General features: G+C 39.6%; 1 protein-coding gene across 1 annotated transcript in view; it reads left to right on the top strand.

The window, feature by feature from the left end:
- The first annotated feature begins 19,270 nt into the window (after window positions 1-19,270).
- Mroh9 (maestro heat like repeat family member 9) overlaps window positions 19,271-20,297 on the top strand; it is a 57,070-nt gene continuing 56,043 nt past the window's right edge. The window contains exons 1-2 of the mRNA XM_012948866.2: window positions 19,271-19,292; window positions 20,031-20,077. Coding sequence (XP_012804320.2) covers window positions 19,271-19,292; window positions 20,031-20,077 — 69 coding nt within the window. The remainder of the gene's footprint in view (window positions 19,293-20,030; window positions 20,078-20,297) is intronic.

Raw genomic sequence — 20,297 nt, 5'->3', positions numbered from 1 at the left:
AGTCAACAAGCCACGCAAGATGTACCCATTAGTGCAATAGTGGCACATAGTTATGGAGGCAATCAACTGCTTTCTGACTGAGTATAAGACCCACTCAATAAGAGGGACTTCATGCTTGGTAATGAGAACCAAGTTAACAGCATATGGCTAGGAAAGGCATAGACCATAGAGGGAAGTTTCTGCTGTCCTTGAGCTAAATGAAGATGTAATACCCATCAAAAAGCCTTCTAAGTGTGTATGTCTACACTTTAGATATATATATATATATATATATATATATATATATATATATATATATATATATATATGTATAATTCATTTGTTTATTTGATACAGAGAAAGAGAGAAATAATGGGCACACCAGGGCCTCAGGCCACTGTAAACGAACCACAGATGCATGCACCCCTTTGTGCACCTGGCTTACATGGGCCCTTGAGAATCAAACCAGGATCCTTAGGCTTTGCAGGCAAATGCCTTAACCACTAAGCCATCATTCCAGCCCTGCCTACACTTTTTGATTAATGCTTTTCTTACTTTTGTTAAAGAACCTTCTTTTAACAATTGGCAGAAAATACCAGGAAGACCTAAGATTCATCGAGATGACAATAAAAAGAGAAAGCCTAGCACTTAGTACTGGAAGAGTCATCTCTATCACACTCACCAGGGCTCATGAAACATTGCAGACGTGGTTCTTGAAAGTACATGAGTGTTGCTGTCACTTCTAACCTGAGAAACTTCTCTGAAGAGACTCAAAACTCTTCAAAGTAAAAAATAAGATGGTGTCAAGAGCTGAACAATAAAGGAGATTTCTACCACATCTTCCAAGTCTCAAGGAACACTGCAGAAGAAGAAGCGGAAAGAATGTTAGAGCCACAAGATGCTTAGGCATACTTTGGGAGTACTTTCTTCCCAACGTGAACTGACTGGTACATTCATGACCTCACAGTGGTTACCAGTACCCCCACAAGACAAGCCTGGTTCTGAGTCCATCAACGTTTTAACACGAAGGACAGGAGACTAAAGGAATGAGACAACAAAATAAAGAATGGACTACCTTGAAAGAACAGAGTCCTCAGGATGGAGGAAAGAGGGGGGAAAAAGGGGATGGGAACATAATTAAATTACCATATATTCATATATTAAGGTTCTCAATAAAAAACACACCATATTTTGTATGTTATACCTGTTTCCTGTCAAAGCCTTATGAGGGCAGGAATTCTCTTTCCTCCTTTCACTAATGACTACTGTACTGCCTCGAGGGTTTTACACTTCACAGTTACATCACGGTATTCTTGGATGGCAGTACGCAAAGTAGTTATTCTATTAAATGCCATCAACAAAACTCTCTAAATACTAGACAAGATTATTAATTTTGTTTTTGCTTCTGTATATTTATGTCGTGTGCATGTCCCTGTGGTAATGTGGAGGGCAGTGTGGTTTGCATGTAATGTGGTGTATACATGTGGTGTATGTATGTTGGCATGCCATATGCTCACCAGTGGCAGGAACCACTGCCCTGCCATGGCTGGAGTGCAATGTCATGTCCAGTGAACCTTTCCATTGCTCTCCCACCTGGTCTTGTTTTGAACCTAAGTTTTATTTATTTTTTTTGTGCTAATTCTGGACATGGTGGTGGGTTCTGACTATTCTTCGGTCTCTGATCCCCTTCAGGACTGGGGTTAAAGATGTGTATGGCCATTCCCAGATGTCTTATACGGGAACCAGAGATTTGAACTCAGGCAGTCTTGAGGCCCCATGAGGCCCACATGCTTACATAAGTGCACACCTAACCACTTAGCTATCTTTCTAGCCCAAGATTATGAATTTTAAACTATGTTTTTGTTGTTTGATTTTATTAAATGTGGACAAGGTTCTGTGCTTTTGTTCTATTTTTAAAATGTGGTAACATGAAAGGCAAGAAAAGCTATTATACAATGTCCTCCTGCCCTGTGCATCATGAGTCTTTAAAAATAACTGGATGGCAGGGTCCTGAGACCATTACATATGTTTTGTATTTAAAGACTGGAAAGAATCTTGAATTTCTCTTTACAGTACTTCTCAAATTTTACTATAAAAAACAATGTAATAGAGTGTGTAACATTATTATTTATAGACGTTCCTTTTTTCTATTTCCCATTATAAGAATTTTATTCTAAATTCAATAAGGTATCCTAAGAATCACCATGTCAAAATGTAAATGCAATGCAATTAGTCTCCCTGTCTGCCAAATTTCCACACTTCCAGAAGGAGAATAAAAAATTAATACCTGTTACTTGGGAAATTTTCTTTAAGTGCGGATAGTAAGCACTTTTAGGAGAAAAACCAGGCACAATTATTTAGTTGTAGCTTTAAAGAAAATGTCTTATTAAGTAAAATAAATATATAAAATGGCTAAATTTAAAGCCCAATACAATAGGACCACACTCTAATGGACAAACTTGGAATGGAGCCCGCATCCTTCTTTCCCCTTGTCTTTCATATGAGGTCTAACTTTCCATTTTGGAATTGCTGCCAGCGTTAATACTTAGTTAAATATTGCATGGTAGATGCATCAGCAGGGCCCCTGCTCATCCTGACCATGTCCTTCTCATTTGGATACATGATGATAAGAAAAGTAAAGAGGAAAAAGGGGGATGTACTGGAGATGTCGATCAGTCAGAAAGAGCACCTGCCAGACATGCACAAGACACTGGGCTCAATTCCTGGCACCAAAAATACAAACCAAACAACTTGTCTGACACATGGCTGAGTAAAGAGAGAAAATATAAGAATATAAACAATGACGTTTCTCTTGAGCCATTTATAAATGTAGGAACTGTAGAAGAATCAGTCCATTTTATTAACATAATGCCAAAACTGAAAAGGGCATTGGAGAAAAGAGGTTTGTTTTGGGTTATAGTCCTTGGTCAAGACTGGAAGGGCCAAATGCAGTGGTGACCTTTTGGGGTATGTGTGTACATGTGTGTGAAGGTCAGAGGACAACCTTCTTTTGACAAAGACTCTCTGATTGTCCATCACTGCATTCACCAGTCTGTCTGCCTGTGTGCTTCAGGGTAATCCTCCTGTTTCTACCTCCTTGCTTGTCCTAGGCCTGGTGAGATTACAGACACTAACATTACAACAGCCAACCTTACATGGATTCTAAGGAGGCAAGGCCAGGTATTCATAATTGCATGGTAAGTACTTATCCACTGAACCATCCACCCTAGCCCAGATGATGCCCTCTTGGTGTAGAGTCTGAAGGTTATGCATAACACCATACCAATAGAGACATGGTGTATGTGTGAGTATGTGATTTCTAGTACCTTTCCTTCTTTTAATACCACTATTAACTCATGAGGGTGTTACCATTTTTTGGTTGTATCAAATCACAATCACTCCCTTGTTCCTCCTCTAAACATATAATAAGTTTCCATCATCTTGATACTACACAGTAAGGATTAAACCCCAACATGAGTTTCAAAAGGGACAAGTCATATGCTATCCATCGCAGTGAACAGCTTAGATGGTTAGAGGACAAAGAAGCAATGCTACATGTCCTCCTCCTCTTCCTCCCTCAACCAGAACAACCCCTCTTCCTCCCTCAACCAGGATCGCCCCTCTTCTTCCCTCAACCAGGACTGTTCCTCTTCCTTCTTATTTCCTCAATGTTCATCATTAAGTCCAAAGAGCTCATAGTTTCCAGTCCCTCATGTACCTTCATGAGATTAACCATGAGAGAGTTTAAATGTGTTTTAACAGGTATAAGGATAATTTTCTAGCAGATATGTGATGCCACATATATATAAAACAAAAATCACAGCCAAAGAATTTTTTTTCTAGATAATATGCCATAAATCTAAGTGTGTTTGGTTGGTTTTAATTTTATTTCCAGTAATAATGCTTATTGCTGCTCACTTACTTTGTCAGGCAGAAAATCATTGGCACCAAATAGCTAAGTGAAATTTATGAGATCACAATTTAAACCTAAGGAAATTCTCTCTATTCTACTTGCTGTCAGTTACACAGTAGATAAAGATTACCATTAGCCAATCCAACCAGGAACCAAACTCAGAGATCCTTGCTACAAGAAGTTTCAGGAGCTCTTGGGATTCCCAGAATGCACAGGTGACTCTGTTAATCCCTGTTAGTATTTGCTACAGCACAGAAGCTCTCCAGAATCAAATGAGATTGGACAATGCTGGATCTGATAAACAAATGCATAATCAAACAATAATATAAACACTCTTTCTCCTTGGGGTTGTCAGCCACTCTACTATATTCATGTGCAAGATAACTGTGTAACAAAAAAGAAAAGTAAAGAAAAGCAATAACTGTAATGCTGTTCTCTCCACAAAAGCTTTGATAGAACAATGATCATAAATGATTAGCCTGGCTCCCAAAGGTAAAGCCACAGCCAGGACTATCAACCAGATTTTGCTGTTAGAACCCTCAGTTAATGGTAGGTGACAGTCCAATCATTTCCCCCTCTGACAGACCAGGGACTCTTCCCCTGGTGGCCTAGAGGAAAGAGTGCTGCGGCTGGCTTGAAAGAAAGGCACAGCTGTGGTCTGAAACACAAACCTGTTTGTAAGCCAGCAGCACTTATGGATCTGAATATCCCAGCTCACTTTGTGCACTGGCTGGTAGATACTTTGCTGTGCTGCCTTCCCTGCTGTTGCAACATTGGTCCCCATAACTGGCTTCGCTCTGTTTACACAGTCAAGTGGGCTGAGGAGCACCATGAGGAAAAAAACAGCAGGGAGAGCAGAGCTCTGGCCATGGCATAGTCACTGGAGCCTCAGTGGTAGCAACAGCTAAGCTGTCAGCCACAAGGCAATGGGCCGCTGGCGAGCTGAGCAGAGGCTGAAGAGTTTGAGAGGCCAGAGCAGGGAGAAGAAAGCAGTTTTAGAGAGATAGCTCTCTATCTCTTCTCTCTGTCGGTTGCTCTAAAATAAATAAAATAACAAAAAAAAAATTTAAAAAAACACAAATAAATAAATGAAGCCAGACGTGGTGGCACGTGCCTTTAAAAAAAAATACAGATACTGGACTGGAGAGATGGCTTAGCCATTAAGACCAAAGGGCCTCAGTTCGAGGTCCACATAAGCCAGATGCACAAGGTGCTGCATGCATCTGGAGTTCGTTTGCAGTGGCTGGAGGCCCTGGCGCGCCCATTCTCTCTCCTTCTCTCTTTACCTCTTTCTCTCTCTCTCTCAAATAAATAAATAAAACAACTCTGACCCTGGAAAATTCAAGGCTGGGAATTTTAACCCTGTTTAAATCACTGAGTTATCACTATAGTGTACCTTCTGAATTTTGTGAGCTTACTTCATTTTTTTTTTTTTTCTGCCAAGATCTGGTTCAGTCACTACCCAGATATGGCACAAAGGGTGCGAAGCCATACCCTGTGGGTTCTGGGCTGAAGAGAGGCCGCTTTCTTTGGTCATGTAAGAGTGACAGTTGTTTTCTCCTTTAGCCATCCTCCTTGCAATCTAACGCTGCAAGTTTGTCGTGAGCGACATCTCGTGGTTGCATGTTATAATGACAGTCCTCTGACCTAAGGTTTCTCTGGCTAATAGGCCAAGGGAAACAAATTGACTGTATTATGGTAATTTAGACTTTTCACTTCCTACTTGTAGCAAAAGAACTGACAGTTTTTGTTCCCAAGTCAACAGTACTGATGTGGGAGAGAACTCTGTGGGATTAGAACACCCTACCACGCCTGGCAAGGAAGTGGAAAGCTTGTGCTGAGGAGTTGTTGCTTCCATCCATCTTGGGTGAGACTGGACCAGACGGAGGTTCTAGTCCTTCCAGGGCAGGCAAGGTGGTATCCATGTTTCTGGGCTAGTTCCTAGATAACTACCTAGGAGAGGTGGAGTAGCAGCCTTGCTCTTAATCCATATCGCTGTGTCAAGGGTCCCTGGAAGACAGTCTAAATTCTTCCCTGTGGTTGGGATTGTAAAGTAGTTTCCTTCTCCTCTCAGAGACTAGGGAGGTGTTCCAGTCCACACTGAGCCACGTCAGCAATCCCCCTTGCCTGGCTGGCACAGAGAAATACTGGGAAGATTTCTGGGTGGAAGAAGCCAACGATTCACATTTTTCTGTTTGAATTTGTGATTATTTAAAAGAGAATGAAGACCAGAATTTGACCTTCCATATTTGAAAGCCATTTCAAAACCATCCAATCACAGGCCCAACTATGGTCCTACAGTTGTTTATTTTACTCTTGTCTATTGTTCTTTCCACCCATAGATCATTAAAAAAAAAATTGTACAGAATCAAAGGAATTCTCAAAGAACAGAGAATAATCCATTATGATTTTCTTCTTAAATTTTAAAGACTGAAAATAATATAGTAGACAGGTTTCCTTTAATAAAAAAACAAAAATACTAGGGGAAGAGCAAATTTTTTTCCTTTAATTCCAGTCCCATATTACATCACTATCATTCTTGCAGTATTTAACTTCCCAGTACCTTTTTAAAAAGAACATAATTCATTCCATATGGAAATATTATTTTGGAAACAAAATATTGTGTATTTTAATTACATATATATGTCATGTTGTAGATATTATTTTAAAATTTGAATTTCTTAAACTTTTCTAGTAGCTATTCATATGTGGATATATAACCTGAGTTCATTATTTTGACCATTGATCTTCATAAAATCAGTTTGTTTACTCTCTGTCAGAAAATGATTCTTGTAGTGTTTCTCCAATCAAAAACAATGTTATGACTCACATCTCAATTACTGATTACCATAATAATTCCACCCTTGTTTGTCTAGAGTTATGGCCTATGGCTCTAGTTGCTCAGAGCAAGGACCTGATTCCTCCACTCTGGTTTATGGATGCTGCCTCTTCCTGTTTCTGGCTATCAGCCCAAGCTGCATGCGCAGGCCCCGGGATAGAAAATTGACAAGGAAGGTGGAGTCTTGGAAAGAATGCCTGAAGCTGAGACAGAAGAGACGGGGGAGGTCTGAAAATAGTGGGAGCCCATAGACTGCACCTCTCCCATCAAGGCAGAGCAGAAGGATTCGACCCATTGTCATAATGAAATAATGATGGAAATGTTTACTAGTGAATGTTTAAGCACTCAGCAAAGTGGAAATAAATATACAAATAGAGTAAACTCTCATAAAGAAAAACCAAAAGGTCACTGAAGTCCTTTTGAAAAGGTAAATCAAGGAACTGTGAAAATTTGTTTCTTTATGACAGCAAACCCATTATTGTAAAAATTAACTTTTCCAGAACACAAACTATTAAATCAAAGGGTTGGAATAATCTAAACTGTGTTTACTCAAGAAAGATTACTGAAGCTCAGTAAGAATATGGGGTTTGTAGCATCTTAATTTACTTCACTCCTGTCTTATTCTCTGTAGTCCACAGTAGACCTAAAAGCTAACAATCTCACAGCCAAAGGAGCTGTGAAAACCAGTAGTCTAGCCAGTATTATAGAGGGTGGAAAAGGTGTGCATCTCCCCACAAATTCTTCAGGAAACCATCATTATTTGACCTAACCACTCCCCGAGATGCAGCATTCACAAAATTTGCCTGTATCTTCTCTGCTTCACACTCTTTCACTGCAAACATCTGTTTCCACACCATTTGTTAGAAAATAATCAGGGACAACTGTTTAACTTGTCAGCTGTCTCGAGTGATAGTTCCAAGTGTGTCAAGCAATCAATTGACTAAAAAGCATAAAAAAAAAAAAAAACAATTGAGGGAAGCAGGTGTCCACAGGGCGGCTTTGAGAGTTTCATCATATTCCTGGGGGACCTAAACTGCTGGGCTCATGTGCAGGGCTCTGCAAGCCAAGAACTATGGGAGAAAGCCCCGGTTTCTCACTTCAGGTTTATCATAAGTCTCTTTGCATTCATTAAGTAAAAGCTATGGTGGAGTTGTGAACTGCTGATGTTTTCAAGATATTCCAATATACGCACATACACATGCACAGCCCCTTGAAAAATGCTGGAAGACATTTTTTTTAAGTTTGATTTTTTATTAACAATTTTTATATATGCACATGGTGTCTTTTCATCAGTCTTCAACCATTTCTGTCTCTTGTCCCTACTTTCCCACTCCCTTTTAATGAACCTCTTCCTCCCTCCAACCAGTCCTTCTACTGTTGTGATGCCTCTATTGTATTTTTTTTTTAATTTTTATTTATTTATTTGAGAGCGACAGACACAGAGAGAAAGACAGATAGAGGGAGAGAGAGAGAATGGGCGCGCCAGGGCTTCCAGCCTCTGCAAACAAACTCCAGACGCGTGCGCCCCCTTGTGCATCTGGCTAACGTGGGACCGGGGGTCCTTAGGCTTCACAGGCAAGCGCTTAACCGCTAAACCATCTCTCCAGCCCTCTATTGTATTTTTTAAATATTTTATTTTATTTTATTTATTTGAGAGTGACAGAGAGAGAGAAAGAGGCAGATAGAGAAGAGAGAGAATGGGCGCACCAGAGCCTCCAGCCACTGCAAACGAAGTCCAGACGCGTGCGCCCCCTGTGCATCTAGCCTACGTGGGTCCTGGGGAATCAAGCCTTGAACCAGGGTCCTTAGGCTTTAGAGGCAAGCACTTAACCGCCAAGCCATCTCTCCAGCCCTGTATTTTTGTCTTTTTTCATCACTCACGAGGACATGTTTATGGGCCCAACACTGCAGGTAGCAATAGCCGCTGTGAGGTCATGAATGCAGTGATCATCTCATATCCAGAATAAAATATTCCAAAACCCCCTCCCCCCACGCCCTGTCGCCACCTTCGGAATCTTACTGCCACTTCTTCCACAATGTTCCCTGAGTATAATAGTGCTGCTCTCATTTTTTATCAGAGAAGCTTCTTTTCATAGATGATGATGACTACTGGGGAAACTCAAGCTCATACCAAAATTTTTTGTATCTATTCAGTCAATTAATTGCTAAGGTACCTAAGCAGAACATTTCAGAGTCACCTATGATAAAGAAAAAAAAATGATATGTTCATAAAATAAATCAAGCATCCAATAACATTAGCAAGTAAAACAACAGCCTGTAGGAAGTAGTTGGACCTGATCTTACAACTACTGGACTCCGATATTTAAAATGTCTAGGTTTCAGTGAAAATGCTATCATGCAAACAGGAAGAGTATGAAGGGGTCACCCAAGCCAGAGAGAGAAGCTTCAGTTTTTCTGAAAAACACAGAAAGTTTCATTACTTTTATTGTTTTAGTCAGAGGGGAAGTTCCACACCATGTCAACTAGTCTACCAGCTAGGGTCTGAGGAGAAAGGCACTACATAGGAGCCAAGACTAAGTGGCCCTGGGTGTCTCTGGCAACAAGAGGGCTGGTCTTGTTTTCTCCCTTGGCCTTGTGTTCTTGGTCTCTTCAAATGGCTGCATCCGTATTCTAATAGACTATATGTACCATATACAGAAAAAAAGTATTCAATAAACTTAAAAAAGATGTTGAACTAATTACACTTTTGATTAACCAAAGGAAAAACTCATTTAGCTTGATGATATATCAATTGAATTATCCAGCTGAAAGAACAGAAGTAGAAAAAGAATAAAGAAAAGTGAATAGAACCTCATGACTGGGAGACGCAATAAAGCACACTAACGTATGCACAATACATACTTCAGCAAAAGAGCAAAGAAGAAAAAGATATGTAAAAATAAGGCCCAAACACTCTCCAAATCTAATGAAAATCATAAATTTCTATATTAAATAAGCTCAACAAAATCTTAAGACTTTTAAAAGGGCATCTTACAGAAGCAAGTAAAAGGCATCTTATTACAACAGGACACCATCAAACAAAGTAATCTGAACTGTGACCAGAGACCCTGGGGAGCAGAAGTCAGTAGGACGATATTTTCAAAGAACAGGGGGTGGGGCGGCATCAGACAAGATTTCTAAATGGGGTACTATCATTCTTCAAATCTGACTCACAGATAAAAATTTTGTTTGTTTTGGTAGCAGGTCTATACAGGGAGTATGCTATTGTAGTTAACCACATAAATAAATACATAAGGTGGTATATTTTGTTTTGTTTTATCAGATTAAGAAGGCAACAGCATAAAACAGTAATTCTAAAACCAAGTCTATTAAGTTGTGATTCTTAATGTATATGTATACCATATGTTATGGTTTGATATCGGTGTTAAACTTGACAGGATCTAGAATCACCTGTGAGGGATTATTAAGGCTAGGTTACCTCTGGGCATGCCTGTGAAGAATGATCTGGATTAGGTTAATTAAGGTGAGAAGACCCACCTTAACTGTGGGTGGCACTATTCCATGGGCCTGGGTCTTGGACAATATAAAAAGGAGAGAGCGAGCTGAGCATCAGCACTCAAATTTCTCCACTTGCTCTGTGTGGGATGAGAGTGACCAGCTGCTGGAGCTCCGCCACCACATATTTCCCGTGTTAGAAATGGGTCTTGGGTCTTAGAATGATCACACAATCTAAAGTATATTGACAATGGCATGTTTACTCTACAGAAGAGTGTATAAAGAGTCCAGACAGGCCAGCACACCCAGCAGGAAGTCTGCTGGGATTTTATTTCCTGACATGAACATCCTGTGTCACACTCCAGTTAGCAAGAGCCGTACTTCACACTCTTACACTACTGGCTAAAATAGCAACGTGGCACGGTTTCTAGGGGAAAACTTTTAGGAACAGGAAAATTTACCAAATGCAGAAATAGAAGATATGGTTTCAAGGATTTTTGACTCATTTGGTTGTAAAGATTTTTAACGTTTTGTCTCAGGGACTGGCTAACTGAGGAAAGATCTTTCCAAATAATGGCATCCTTTCTGAATTGAGTTTCTTCATCTTTTTAACCTTTTGACAGAAAAGAAAGCACATCTACCTCTCATATGTCTTATTTTTTGCCATGATAGACTATCGTGTACTGCGAGCCAAAACAAACGCTGCCTTCTTTCAGTCACTTCTCGGGGGGTCTTTAGTCCCAGCAAGGAGAAAGGTAACGGATACAATGTGCATGGCAGTGGCATCAAGGAGGAAATGGAAAACAAGCTATGTGGGCACAAAGTTTTTGTGAGCTGTTGAAATTAAATTGGTTTTCACTCAAATACATTTTTTAGGCCAAGAATTTAGTTCTAATCACAGGGAAACCACTAAAAAATAATTTTAAAATATGTAGCAAAATATACTAAGTATGTGAGGAAATTTCTATTTAATTTGTAAAAAGGACTGGAGAAATGGCTGAGAGGTTAAGGCATTTGCCTGCAAAGCCAAAGGACCCCAGTTCAAGTCCCCAGGACCCATGTAAGCCAGATGCACAAGGTGGCACATGTGTCTGGAGTTCACTTTCAGTGGCTGGAGGCCCTGGTATGCTCATTCTCTCTCTCTCAAATAAATAAAAATATATTTGAAAAATAAAAATGAGGAATAGAGAAACCAAACAAAAGGCGCATATTAAACAAATAGGAAGATGGTAGCTGTGAATCCTACCATAAATATAATCATGCTACGTTTGCATAGAACAGGTAGGTTTCTAATCAAAAGCTAGAGACAGGCTTGAAAGATTTTTGAACAGTTACTCAAATATTTCCTGTTCTTAAAGTACACTTCTTAGATTCAGACATACTAATAAAGTGAAAATAAAGGGATAGAAGTAGGCATACTATTATGCAAATAATTATCAAGAGAGATGAAGCAGCTATAATTAGATCAAACAAAATAACTTTAGAACAAAAATTATTACTAAATTGTTACTAATAAACATACATCCAAGAAGTGCCAACGCAAAACAAAAGCTAACAAGAAGGAAATAAGTGGAGCTGAAGAGACTGCTTAGTGGTTAAGGTGCTTGTCTGTGAAGCTTAAGGACCCAGGTTCAATTCCCAGGTACCCATGTAAGTCAGATGCACAAGGTGACACATGCATCTGGAGTTCACTGGCAGTGGCTGGAGGCCCTGGCATGCCCATTCTCTCTCTCTGCCTCTCTTTATCAAATAAATAAAATAAAAATTTCAGAAATGCATTTATAAAAAAGGAAATAAGACAACTCAATAATATTTGAATATTTTTATCCCCCACTTTAAATAATTTATAGAACAATTATCCAGAAAGTGGTAAGAAATAGCAGACGTGAACAACACTGGACACCAAGTAGACCTAAGAGGCTCCTACGGTACATTCCACCCAAAAGCAACAGAATACACATTTCTCCTAAGTGCACATGGACCATTCATAGAGACCATACAGGCAATAAAATAAGCTACAATGTTTTCAAGGGGACTGAGATTATCAAAATATGCTGCCAACACATAATACAATTAAATTGAAGTTAAATAATAAGGAAATTTAAAAACAAACGGGCACAAAATTAGCAGCTAAATAACTGATAGTCAAACAAGAAATCACAAGGAAAGTTAGAACTTATGTTGCGCTAAATATAAGCAAAACTTTAAGATCTGGAGAGATGGCCCAGTAGTGCTTGTCACGCAAGCATGAGGGCCTGAGAGGTCCTGAGAGCCTTTGTGTTTGATCCACTAGCACCTACATAAAGACAACTATGGCCTCACATACCCATAACCTCAGTGCAGTGGGGAGTGGAGACCAGAGAATTGCTGTAACTCATGAAAGTTGCAGCTCTGGATTCAGAGAAAGACTTTGGCTTAAGAAAATATGCAGAAGAACAACAGAGGAGGACATCCAATCTTCTCTCCTGGTCTTCATAGAATATCTCAAATATTATAAAATTCAGCTAAATTTGAAGAAGTTACTGCAATGATCAAAAAAAGGGGAGAGTGGGCTAGAGAGATGGCTTAGCAGTTAAGCACTTGCCTGTGAAGCCTAAGGACCCTGGTTCGAGGCTCGATTCCCCAGGACCCACGGTAGCTAGCTGCACAAGGGGGTGCATGTGTCTGGAGTTCATTTGCAGTGGCTGGAAGCCCTGGCACGCCCATTCTCTCTCTCTCTCTCTCTCTCTCTCTCTCTCTCTCTCTCTCTCACACACACACACACACACACACACACTCTTTCTCTCTCTCCTCCTCTCTGTCACTCTCAAATAAAAATAAATAAATAAATAAATAAACAAAAAAAAAAGGAGAGTGTGAAACCTGATGATTTAGGCCTGTAATCCAAGCTTCTTAGGAAGCTGAGGGATGGTCATCACAAGTTCAAGGCCAGACAAGCTAGTGAAGTCCTATAAATAAATAAATAAATAAATAATCCTACCTCTTAGTTTATCATGTTAGAGTAGGAAAAGGAGATTGAAAAAGATGGTGACATTCTGTAAGACCTTCCAATAATTGACCTTCCACAGAAACATCAGTTTGAAAGGCATTAATGCACAAACTACCTTTACAAGAGGCGCGAGAACCCAGTAAGAGATCGTAGTACCAGGTTTTAGAATAACAAAAATAATAACAAACACATTAAGGACAGCAAAAAAGAAAGAATTGCCCACCATATTAATTCCTTCAACTGCAAGCAATTGAACATGGAGAGAGACTTGAAGGAAGGAAAATGGATTAAATCAAGGCATTGGACTTGGAACCTAGTATACAGTAAACTACACTTCTTCTTGATGAAAACTATCCTGGTAGCCAAGGGGTCTGTTTGCTCCATCTCTTCTCCAGTCTCAGATGTCATGACACAGTGCAGAGAAAAAGCAATCAAGAAAGGAGGATAGAATTTGGAGGCAAGCACATGACTGAGTTCACAGAATACAATGGCCCTTGCTTCCAAACGAAAGCCCATGGTCACAGCTTCTGAACCTGCCCCAACACCAAGCATAGGGCCATGCCCAGTGGGACATACTAATCTTATTAGTTACCTTTTCATTGCTGAGACAAAATCCTGACAAAAATCAGTTTAAGTGAGGAAGGGCTTATTTCATCTTACAGTTCCAGGGATAGCAGGACAAGGAGAGCAGGGTGGCACGATCTGGTCACATTCACTTCAACTGTGAGCAGGTGGTACAGAATGAAGAATGCTGGTGAACAGCTAGGTTTATTTATTTAAAAAAATTTTTTTGAGATAACCATGTCACTCATACCAGCCTGCTTCACTACCAGCTATGATATGGGCCTGGGTCCACTCTCATACACACAGATCCCTCCAGCTGAGACCTAAGTGCAGCTCAGCTTAGCTTATCCTTGATGGTCAGAGAACCCCGAGAAGACCATCCCCTTACTGCACCAATCGTATAAATGCTTCTAGAGTCAATAGACCTACAGTTGGAAATTCTGAGTCATAGGCTTCAATTTTGCTTTATACATTATTTACAACCATTTTTATTTCCAAAAATAGTGTGAGAAAATTCAACTTTTTCTTTTATCCTTGCCAGAATTTGAAATGATCTATTTTCATTCTTAATTTACTTATCAGGTCAGAAATAATACCTAGTTCCTTGCTTTTCCATGAAGCCAAGTGAGACTAATCAGCCATCCATGTGTGATTCTTCATTCAAGCCCTTTCCCAAACTTCTCTTGGGCTGTTTGTAAAACTCCTTTGAGTGCCAGGGGTATGAGATACATAAATACAAACCTTCCCCTGCTTGATGGCAATAGTGAATGAGCAGCCAGGCAGACTCCTCAATACATTCCAGCCAAGTGCCCCATCCATTCCACAATGGAATCTTTGAACTAAGTGGTTGTCATGACAAATGAAAACATTTAAAAATGTTTAATGGTTGATAATTCTCTAGAGCATTTTACTTTTGCATAATAGTTTGTCTTCAGTGCTTTGTGCCATACAGAGAAATTAAAGACAAGTAAGTGGTTTTCTATTAATCCGTCATAAAAATCAAACACCTGCGTTCTTTCTAATTCTGTCTGCTTCTCTTACATTGAGATTGTTGCTATTGTTATGTTGTGGATGTATTATAATGTTACTTCACCATAGGTTCATGGCATGCATGACTACAGAGGCCGACAAGTCCCACAATTTGTGGCCTGCAAGCTGACAACTCAGGGACGCAGACTGAAATCTGAGATCCCAAGAGTCAGGAAGCTAATGATACAGATGCTAACCAAGTTCTAAAAGTCTAAGACAAAGTACTGAAGGCAGAAGAAAAATCAGAGCTGCAGCTAAGCAGAAAGAAAATGAAGTGTTGTTCTCTGCTGTTATTGTCTACTCAAATTCTACCTACCATAGGCAGGGATGCTTGCTTCACACATTCCACAGAGTTAAATGCAGTACTGCCCAGAAAAATCCTCACAGGCAATTATAAAATAATGTTTAGTTATTTCAGAATCTTATAACCCAATAAAATTGACACTCAGAACTTGCCATTAAAATGACTAACCTCGAGCCGGGCGTGGTGGCGCACGCCTTTAATCCCAGCACTCGGGAGGCAGAGGTAGGAGGATTGCCATGAGTTCAAGGTCACCCTGAGATGACAGAGTTAATTCCAGGTCAGCCTGGACCAGAGTGAGACCCTACTTCGAAAAACCAAAACAAAAAAAACAAAAAAAAAAATGACTAACCTCTTCCCTTCCTATAGACCACTTTTCTCCTACCTGAGCATCTCAAGGTACTTATGGTAATTGGTAGCTGTCTAAACTGCCTACTGCTGAGTTCCTATCAAAGTTTATCTGCCCAAGCAGCCTAGTTCTACAATTTTATTTCTCACCAGAAAATATTTCATTTTCTTCATTAAAACTGAATTGCACTGTGTCACAAACTTTAAAAGTTCATTAGGTAGTAAAAAATTCAGGAGGCTAAGTAGTTCAAGCATCGATTAAAAGCTAGATATGGTGTTACAGGCCTGTAACCCCAGCACTTGGGAGTTTGAGGCATGAAGATCATGGGTTCAAGGCCAGTGTGGGCTCATTCAATAAAAAGTATTGGTCAATATTTATTAATAAATCATACATATAAACAAGATAGTAGAAATTATATCATGGGAAATATTATAGGCCTGTTTCAAAATTTCTTCATGTGAGAAGTTGGGAGAACAAACTTTGGCTAAAACAAAGTCATTGACAAACTACAAAAATACATCCAGTAAGAGATAGAATATGTGAAAATAAAAATGCAAATGTTCCTGTTATGAAATAACAGTGGAATTATGTATAGCTAAGACAAGTCTATCATGTGCATGAGCAGAAAAGAGGCAGCGGGGGATGATGACACAGAGGAAAAGGGAATGGAGAGATGAGGATAACCAACTAACCAACTTGTGTTTGAAAATGTTGCAATATTACCTAACACTTTGTATGCCAATTAAAAAAACATGACAGGTCTGAAATGAGGCTTTTAATCAGTTTACATCACTAGACACAGATGCATTCTGGGGGAGAAGCACTGATTTTTGCCAGGATAAGATGGGGAAAATGAAGAAAATAGGATGAGTAGCTTAGAAAAGAGACAAAATCTCGGTGGAGGCTGGAGATATGGCTCAGCACTTACGGCACTTGCCTGCATAGCCTGGACCCAGCTTCTATTCCCCAGTAACCACGTAAGTCCAGATGCAGAGGGTGGCTCATGTGTCTAAAGTTCACTTGCTCTAGCTAGAGGCCCTGGCATGCCCATTTTCTCTCTCTCACACACACACATAAATAAAATAAACAAGTAAGTAATTTTTTTTAAATTTTTTATTTATTTATTTGAGAGCGAAAGAGATAGAGGGAGAGAGAGGGAGAGAACGGGCGCGCCAGGGCTTCCAGCCTTTGCAAACGAACTCCAGATGCGTGCGCCCCCTTGTGCATCTGGCTAACGTGGGACCTGGGGAACCGAGCCTCGAACCGGGGTCCTTAGGCTTCACAGGCAAGCGCTTAACCGCTAAACCATCTCTCCAGTCCATTTTTTTAATGTATTATGTACATAAAAGGCTTTCTTTTGTTCTGATTTTGGACTAAGGAGAAGTAAGACTGGAATAAACAGAATATTTCTCTGACAAGATGCTTTTACAAGTGTTACAAGGAATGAGCATAAATTCTATAATCACTTTGTAAAATGATAAAAATAGCTGGAAAAGAATAAGGCTAAAGGTTATGGGAATCAGCCTAGTTATGCAACAGTGGATGACCAGATAAACAAATCATGAAGGCACCTGCAACACATATACACATAATGGGTGTTATTCAACTACAAGGAAGAATTGTGCCACTTGCACAAAAATGTATGGACCTGTAGATTATCATGTCATGCAATGCCTGGCAGGGTCAGAGTTTCTAAAGGAGCCCGTTAAAGGCCTCTACGAAAAGTGATGAGGGTGAATCTTAAATTGCAAGGGAGAGTCCAGGACGTTGGAGATGATAGAACATTGGGTTGTCTGCCAAGGACAATTGAAGGCATGGAGTGGAACTGCCTCAAGAGAGAGATTATGTGTGCTACAGGCAGCAGAACTGGGGGAGGGGGAGGCTACCCTAACCCTTTGGAGCTGGGATGATTCTGTCACTAGCCCCAGATACCAGACATGGAGCTACTGGGTCTGATGCTTTCCCTGCTGGGTTTCAGTCTTGCTTTGATCTGATCTCTCTATGAAAGTCCTCGTTAATGCCCTCATTTGTCCTTTAGGGATTGGGCGTGTTTTCTCTGTCATTTTATGTTGGGTGTATGTAACTTGTATTTGATGTAGAAGTTTACAATTAGGAGTTTTACTGAATTTCAGAAAAGACTGTGCACTTAGAAAAAAGTTGGAACTGCCACTGGGCATCGTGGCACACACCTTTAATCCCAGCACTCAGGAAGCAGAAGTAGGAGGATCACAGTGAGTTCGAGGGCACCCTGAGACTCCATAGTGAATTCCATGTCAGCCTGAGCTAGAGTGAGACCCTACCTCAAAAAACAAAAAACAAAAAAAAGAAAGAAAGAAAGAAAGAAAAGAAAAGAAAAAGTTGGAACTGTTAAAGATTATAGGGACTTTTGAAGTTGCATAAAATGCATTTTGATAACCATGTGTCTATGGGGACAAGGAATGGAAGTTTATGGCTTATAAATGATATGTTTGACTGTGGAATTGACACAGGGTGGGATAGATAATTTTACCTATCAACCTGACAGGATTTAGAACCACCATGGTGTGGTGCTTCGATTCAGGTGTCTCCCATAAACTTATATGTTCTGAATGGTAGGTCCCCAGCTAGTGGCAATTTTGAAATTGGAGCCTCCTAGAGGTGCTATATTGTTGAAGGGCTGGCTTGTGGGTGTTATATAGACAGCTTCCTCTTGCCACTGTTTGGCACACATTTTGCTGCTGTCCACCTGATGTGGGCCAAGAGGTGACGTCCACCCTCTGCTCATGCCATCATTTCCCCCTGCCATCATAGAGTTTCCCCCAGAGTCCGTAAGCCAAAGTAAACTCTCTTCTTCCATAAGCTGCTCATGGTTGGGTGTTTTCTGCCAACAACGTGAAACTGACTGCAACACCATGGTAACACATGTCTGAGCATATATGTGAAAGATTTTCTAGATTATATTAATTGAGACCCAGCCTAAGTGGGGAGAGTGTCATTCCATAGACTAGAGTTGTAGATCAACTGGAAAGTAGTAACTGAGCTGAGCACCATTATTCTTCACTTGTTATCAGACACACTGTGACCAATTGTTTCAAGCTTCTGCTACCATAACTTCCTCTCCACGGTAGACTGTCCCTTTTAGCTGTGAACCAAAATAAACTCCTTTCTTATGTTGTTTTGGTCAGTCAAAATGAAAAAAGTAACTGATATAAATGGAAAGTCATTTTCATTGTTGTGTTGCATATCCAAGCAAAGGGGATTTCAAAGGTGTAATTACATATCAGTAAGTAGTCTTTAAATTAATCTAAAGAGAACTCTGAATGAGCCCAACTTATTCTCATGGACTCTTTGATTCTGGATCTAGTTTATTGGAAACAGAAGATGTTGTAGAGGCCCATGAAAGAGGTCTTGTGACAAGGAACTGTCAATGATTTCTCAGGGCTGAAAGATGCCCCTAGCCGCAGCCATCAAGAGAATAGAGCCCTCAGCCTGAAGGGTTAAGTAAGTGAATTCTGCCAATACACTAAGAGACCTTGGAAGAAAACTCTAAGTCTCAGATAGGACAGAAGTCCTAATTTCAGCTGGGAGGAATGTCCTGAGTAGAGACTATCAGTAACCTGAGCTCAAAAATCTAACCTTCAGAAAATAAATCAGATAATAACCTTCAGAAAATAAATTCAGATAATAAAGTGGTGTCTTTTTTAAGGCATTTAATTTGTAGTAACTATATACCTAGCAACAAGAAATTAATGTAATATCTATATCCTATAGTACAATTAAAATAAAGAAAAGCAACTATAGTTATCATTTTGTGCATTAATACTTGATACTCTTGCAGCATTAATAGAAGACTTTAATTCACTTCTATCATCATGGACCGGACTCCAAAAACAAGTAAGGCTTTAGGGTATAATAGATCAAGATAAAGGTGTGTGTGTGCATGTGCGTGTGCGTGTGCGTGTGTGTGTGTGTGATTTATGTGCACTTTCCAGGGAAGAGGTGGATCATATATTAAATTCTATCAATATTAACAAAGAATATTTTTGCTTTAATGTTCATAGGACTTTCTCAATACTTACATTTCACTAGATATTTCTATAGAAACAAAAAAGTAAATATATAAAAAATATTTTCTAATCACAATACAAAAACAGAAGCAAACAACTCATATATATATTCTTATATTCTTTTCTGATAATATTCTATGGTACCTCCATGGGGAGCTAGCTTTTCTGTTTGTCACATATCTATATTATTAAGAGTAGATATCTAGAAAAGGTTAAGATCTTATCAAAAAAGTTGCCTCAATGAAAATTACAGGACATGTCTTTTATAACAATTAATGTTAAAACTTGAATCGTTGGCTGACTCACAAGTTCATGTATACCCTCTATTTTTGGAACAAATGTCACTTGGTTATGGTGCATCACTATTCAATGTGCTTCCATAATGTTCACTATGTTTTGTTTTGCATTGCTCCAAAATATTCATTATGAATCTGCCCATGGAATGTGTGTGTCCTTGTGAGCCTTTACTGTAAAAGCCATTACAGTTTCAGGTTCAGATCCAATGACAACAGTAAGAGATTATGCTCATTGTTCTTTAATTACTCTTCCTTTTCTTTCTGGCTAGTGACCTGTCTCCAGGCTCTGCAGTCCACTATGAAGTGGCACCACTTGGTATGTAATATTCTAGAAGGACTTTAATATAGCTTAAATCTCCTGGGCAGGAGGATGATTCACTATCACTTTACCAAGATGTTACAATTAATACTTAAAATATGTAGGTGAGTGGAAAGGAGAAAAGGCAATTTGATAGGAAATTCTTTTTACTTCATTATCTTTCTGCACCATTATGTTATTTACCCTTTTCTCCTTTCACCCTCAAAATGACCTACAA

The sequence above is a fragment of the Jaculus jaculus genome, chromosome 1, assembly GCF_020740685.1.
Source record: "Jaculus jaculus isolate mJacJac1 chromosome 1, mJacJac1.mat.Y.cur, whole genome shotgun sequence".
Classification (NCBI taxonomy): domain Eukaryota; kingdom Metazoa; phylum Chordata; class Mammalia; order Rodentia; family Dipodidae; genus Jaculus; species Jaculus jaculus.
The sequence above is the reverse complement of the archived record's forward strand: the minus strand, read 5'-3'. Positions and strand labels throughout refer to the sequence as shown.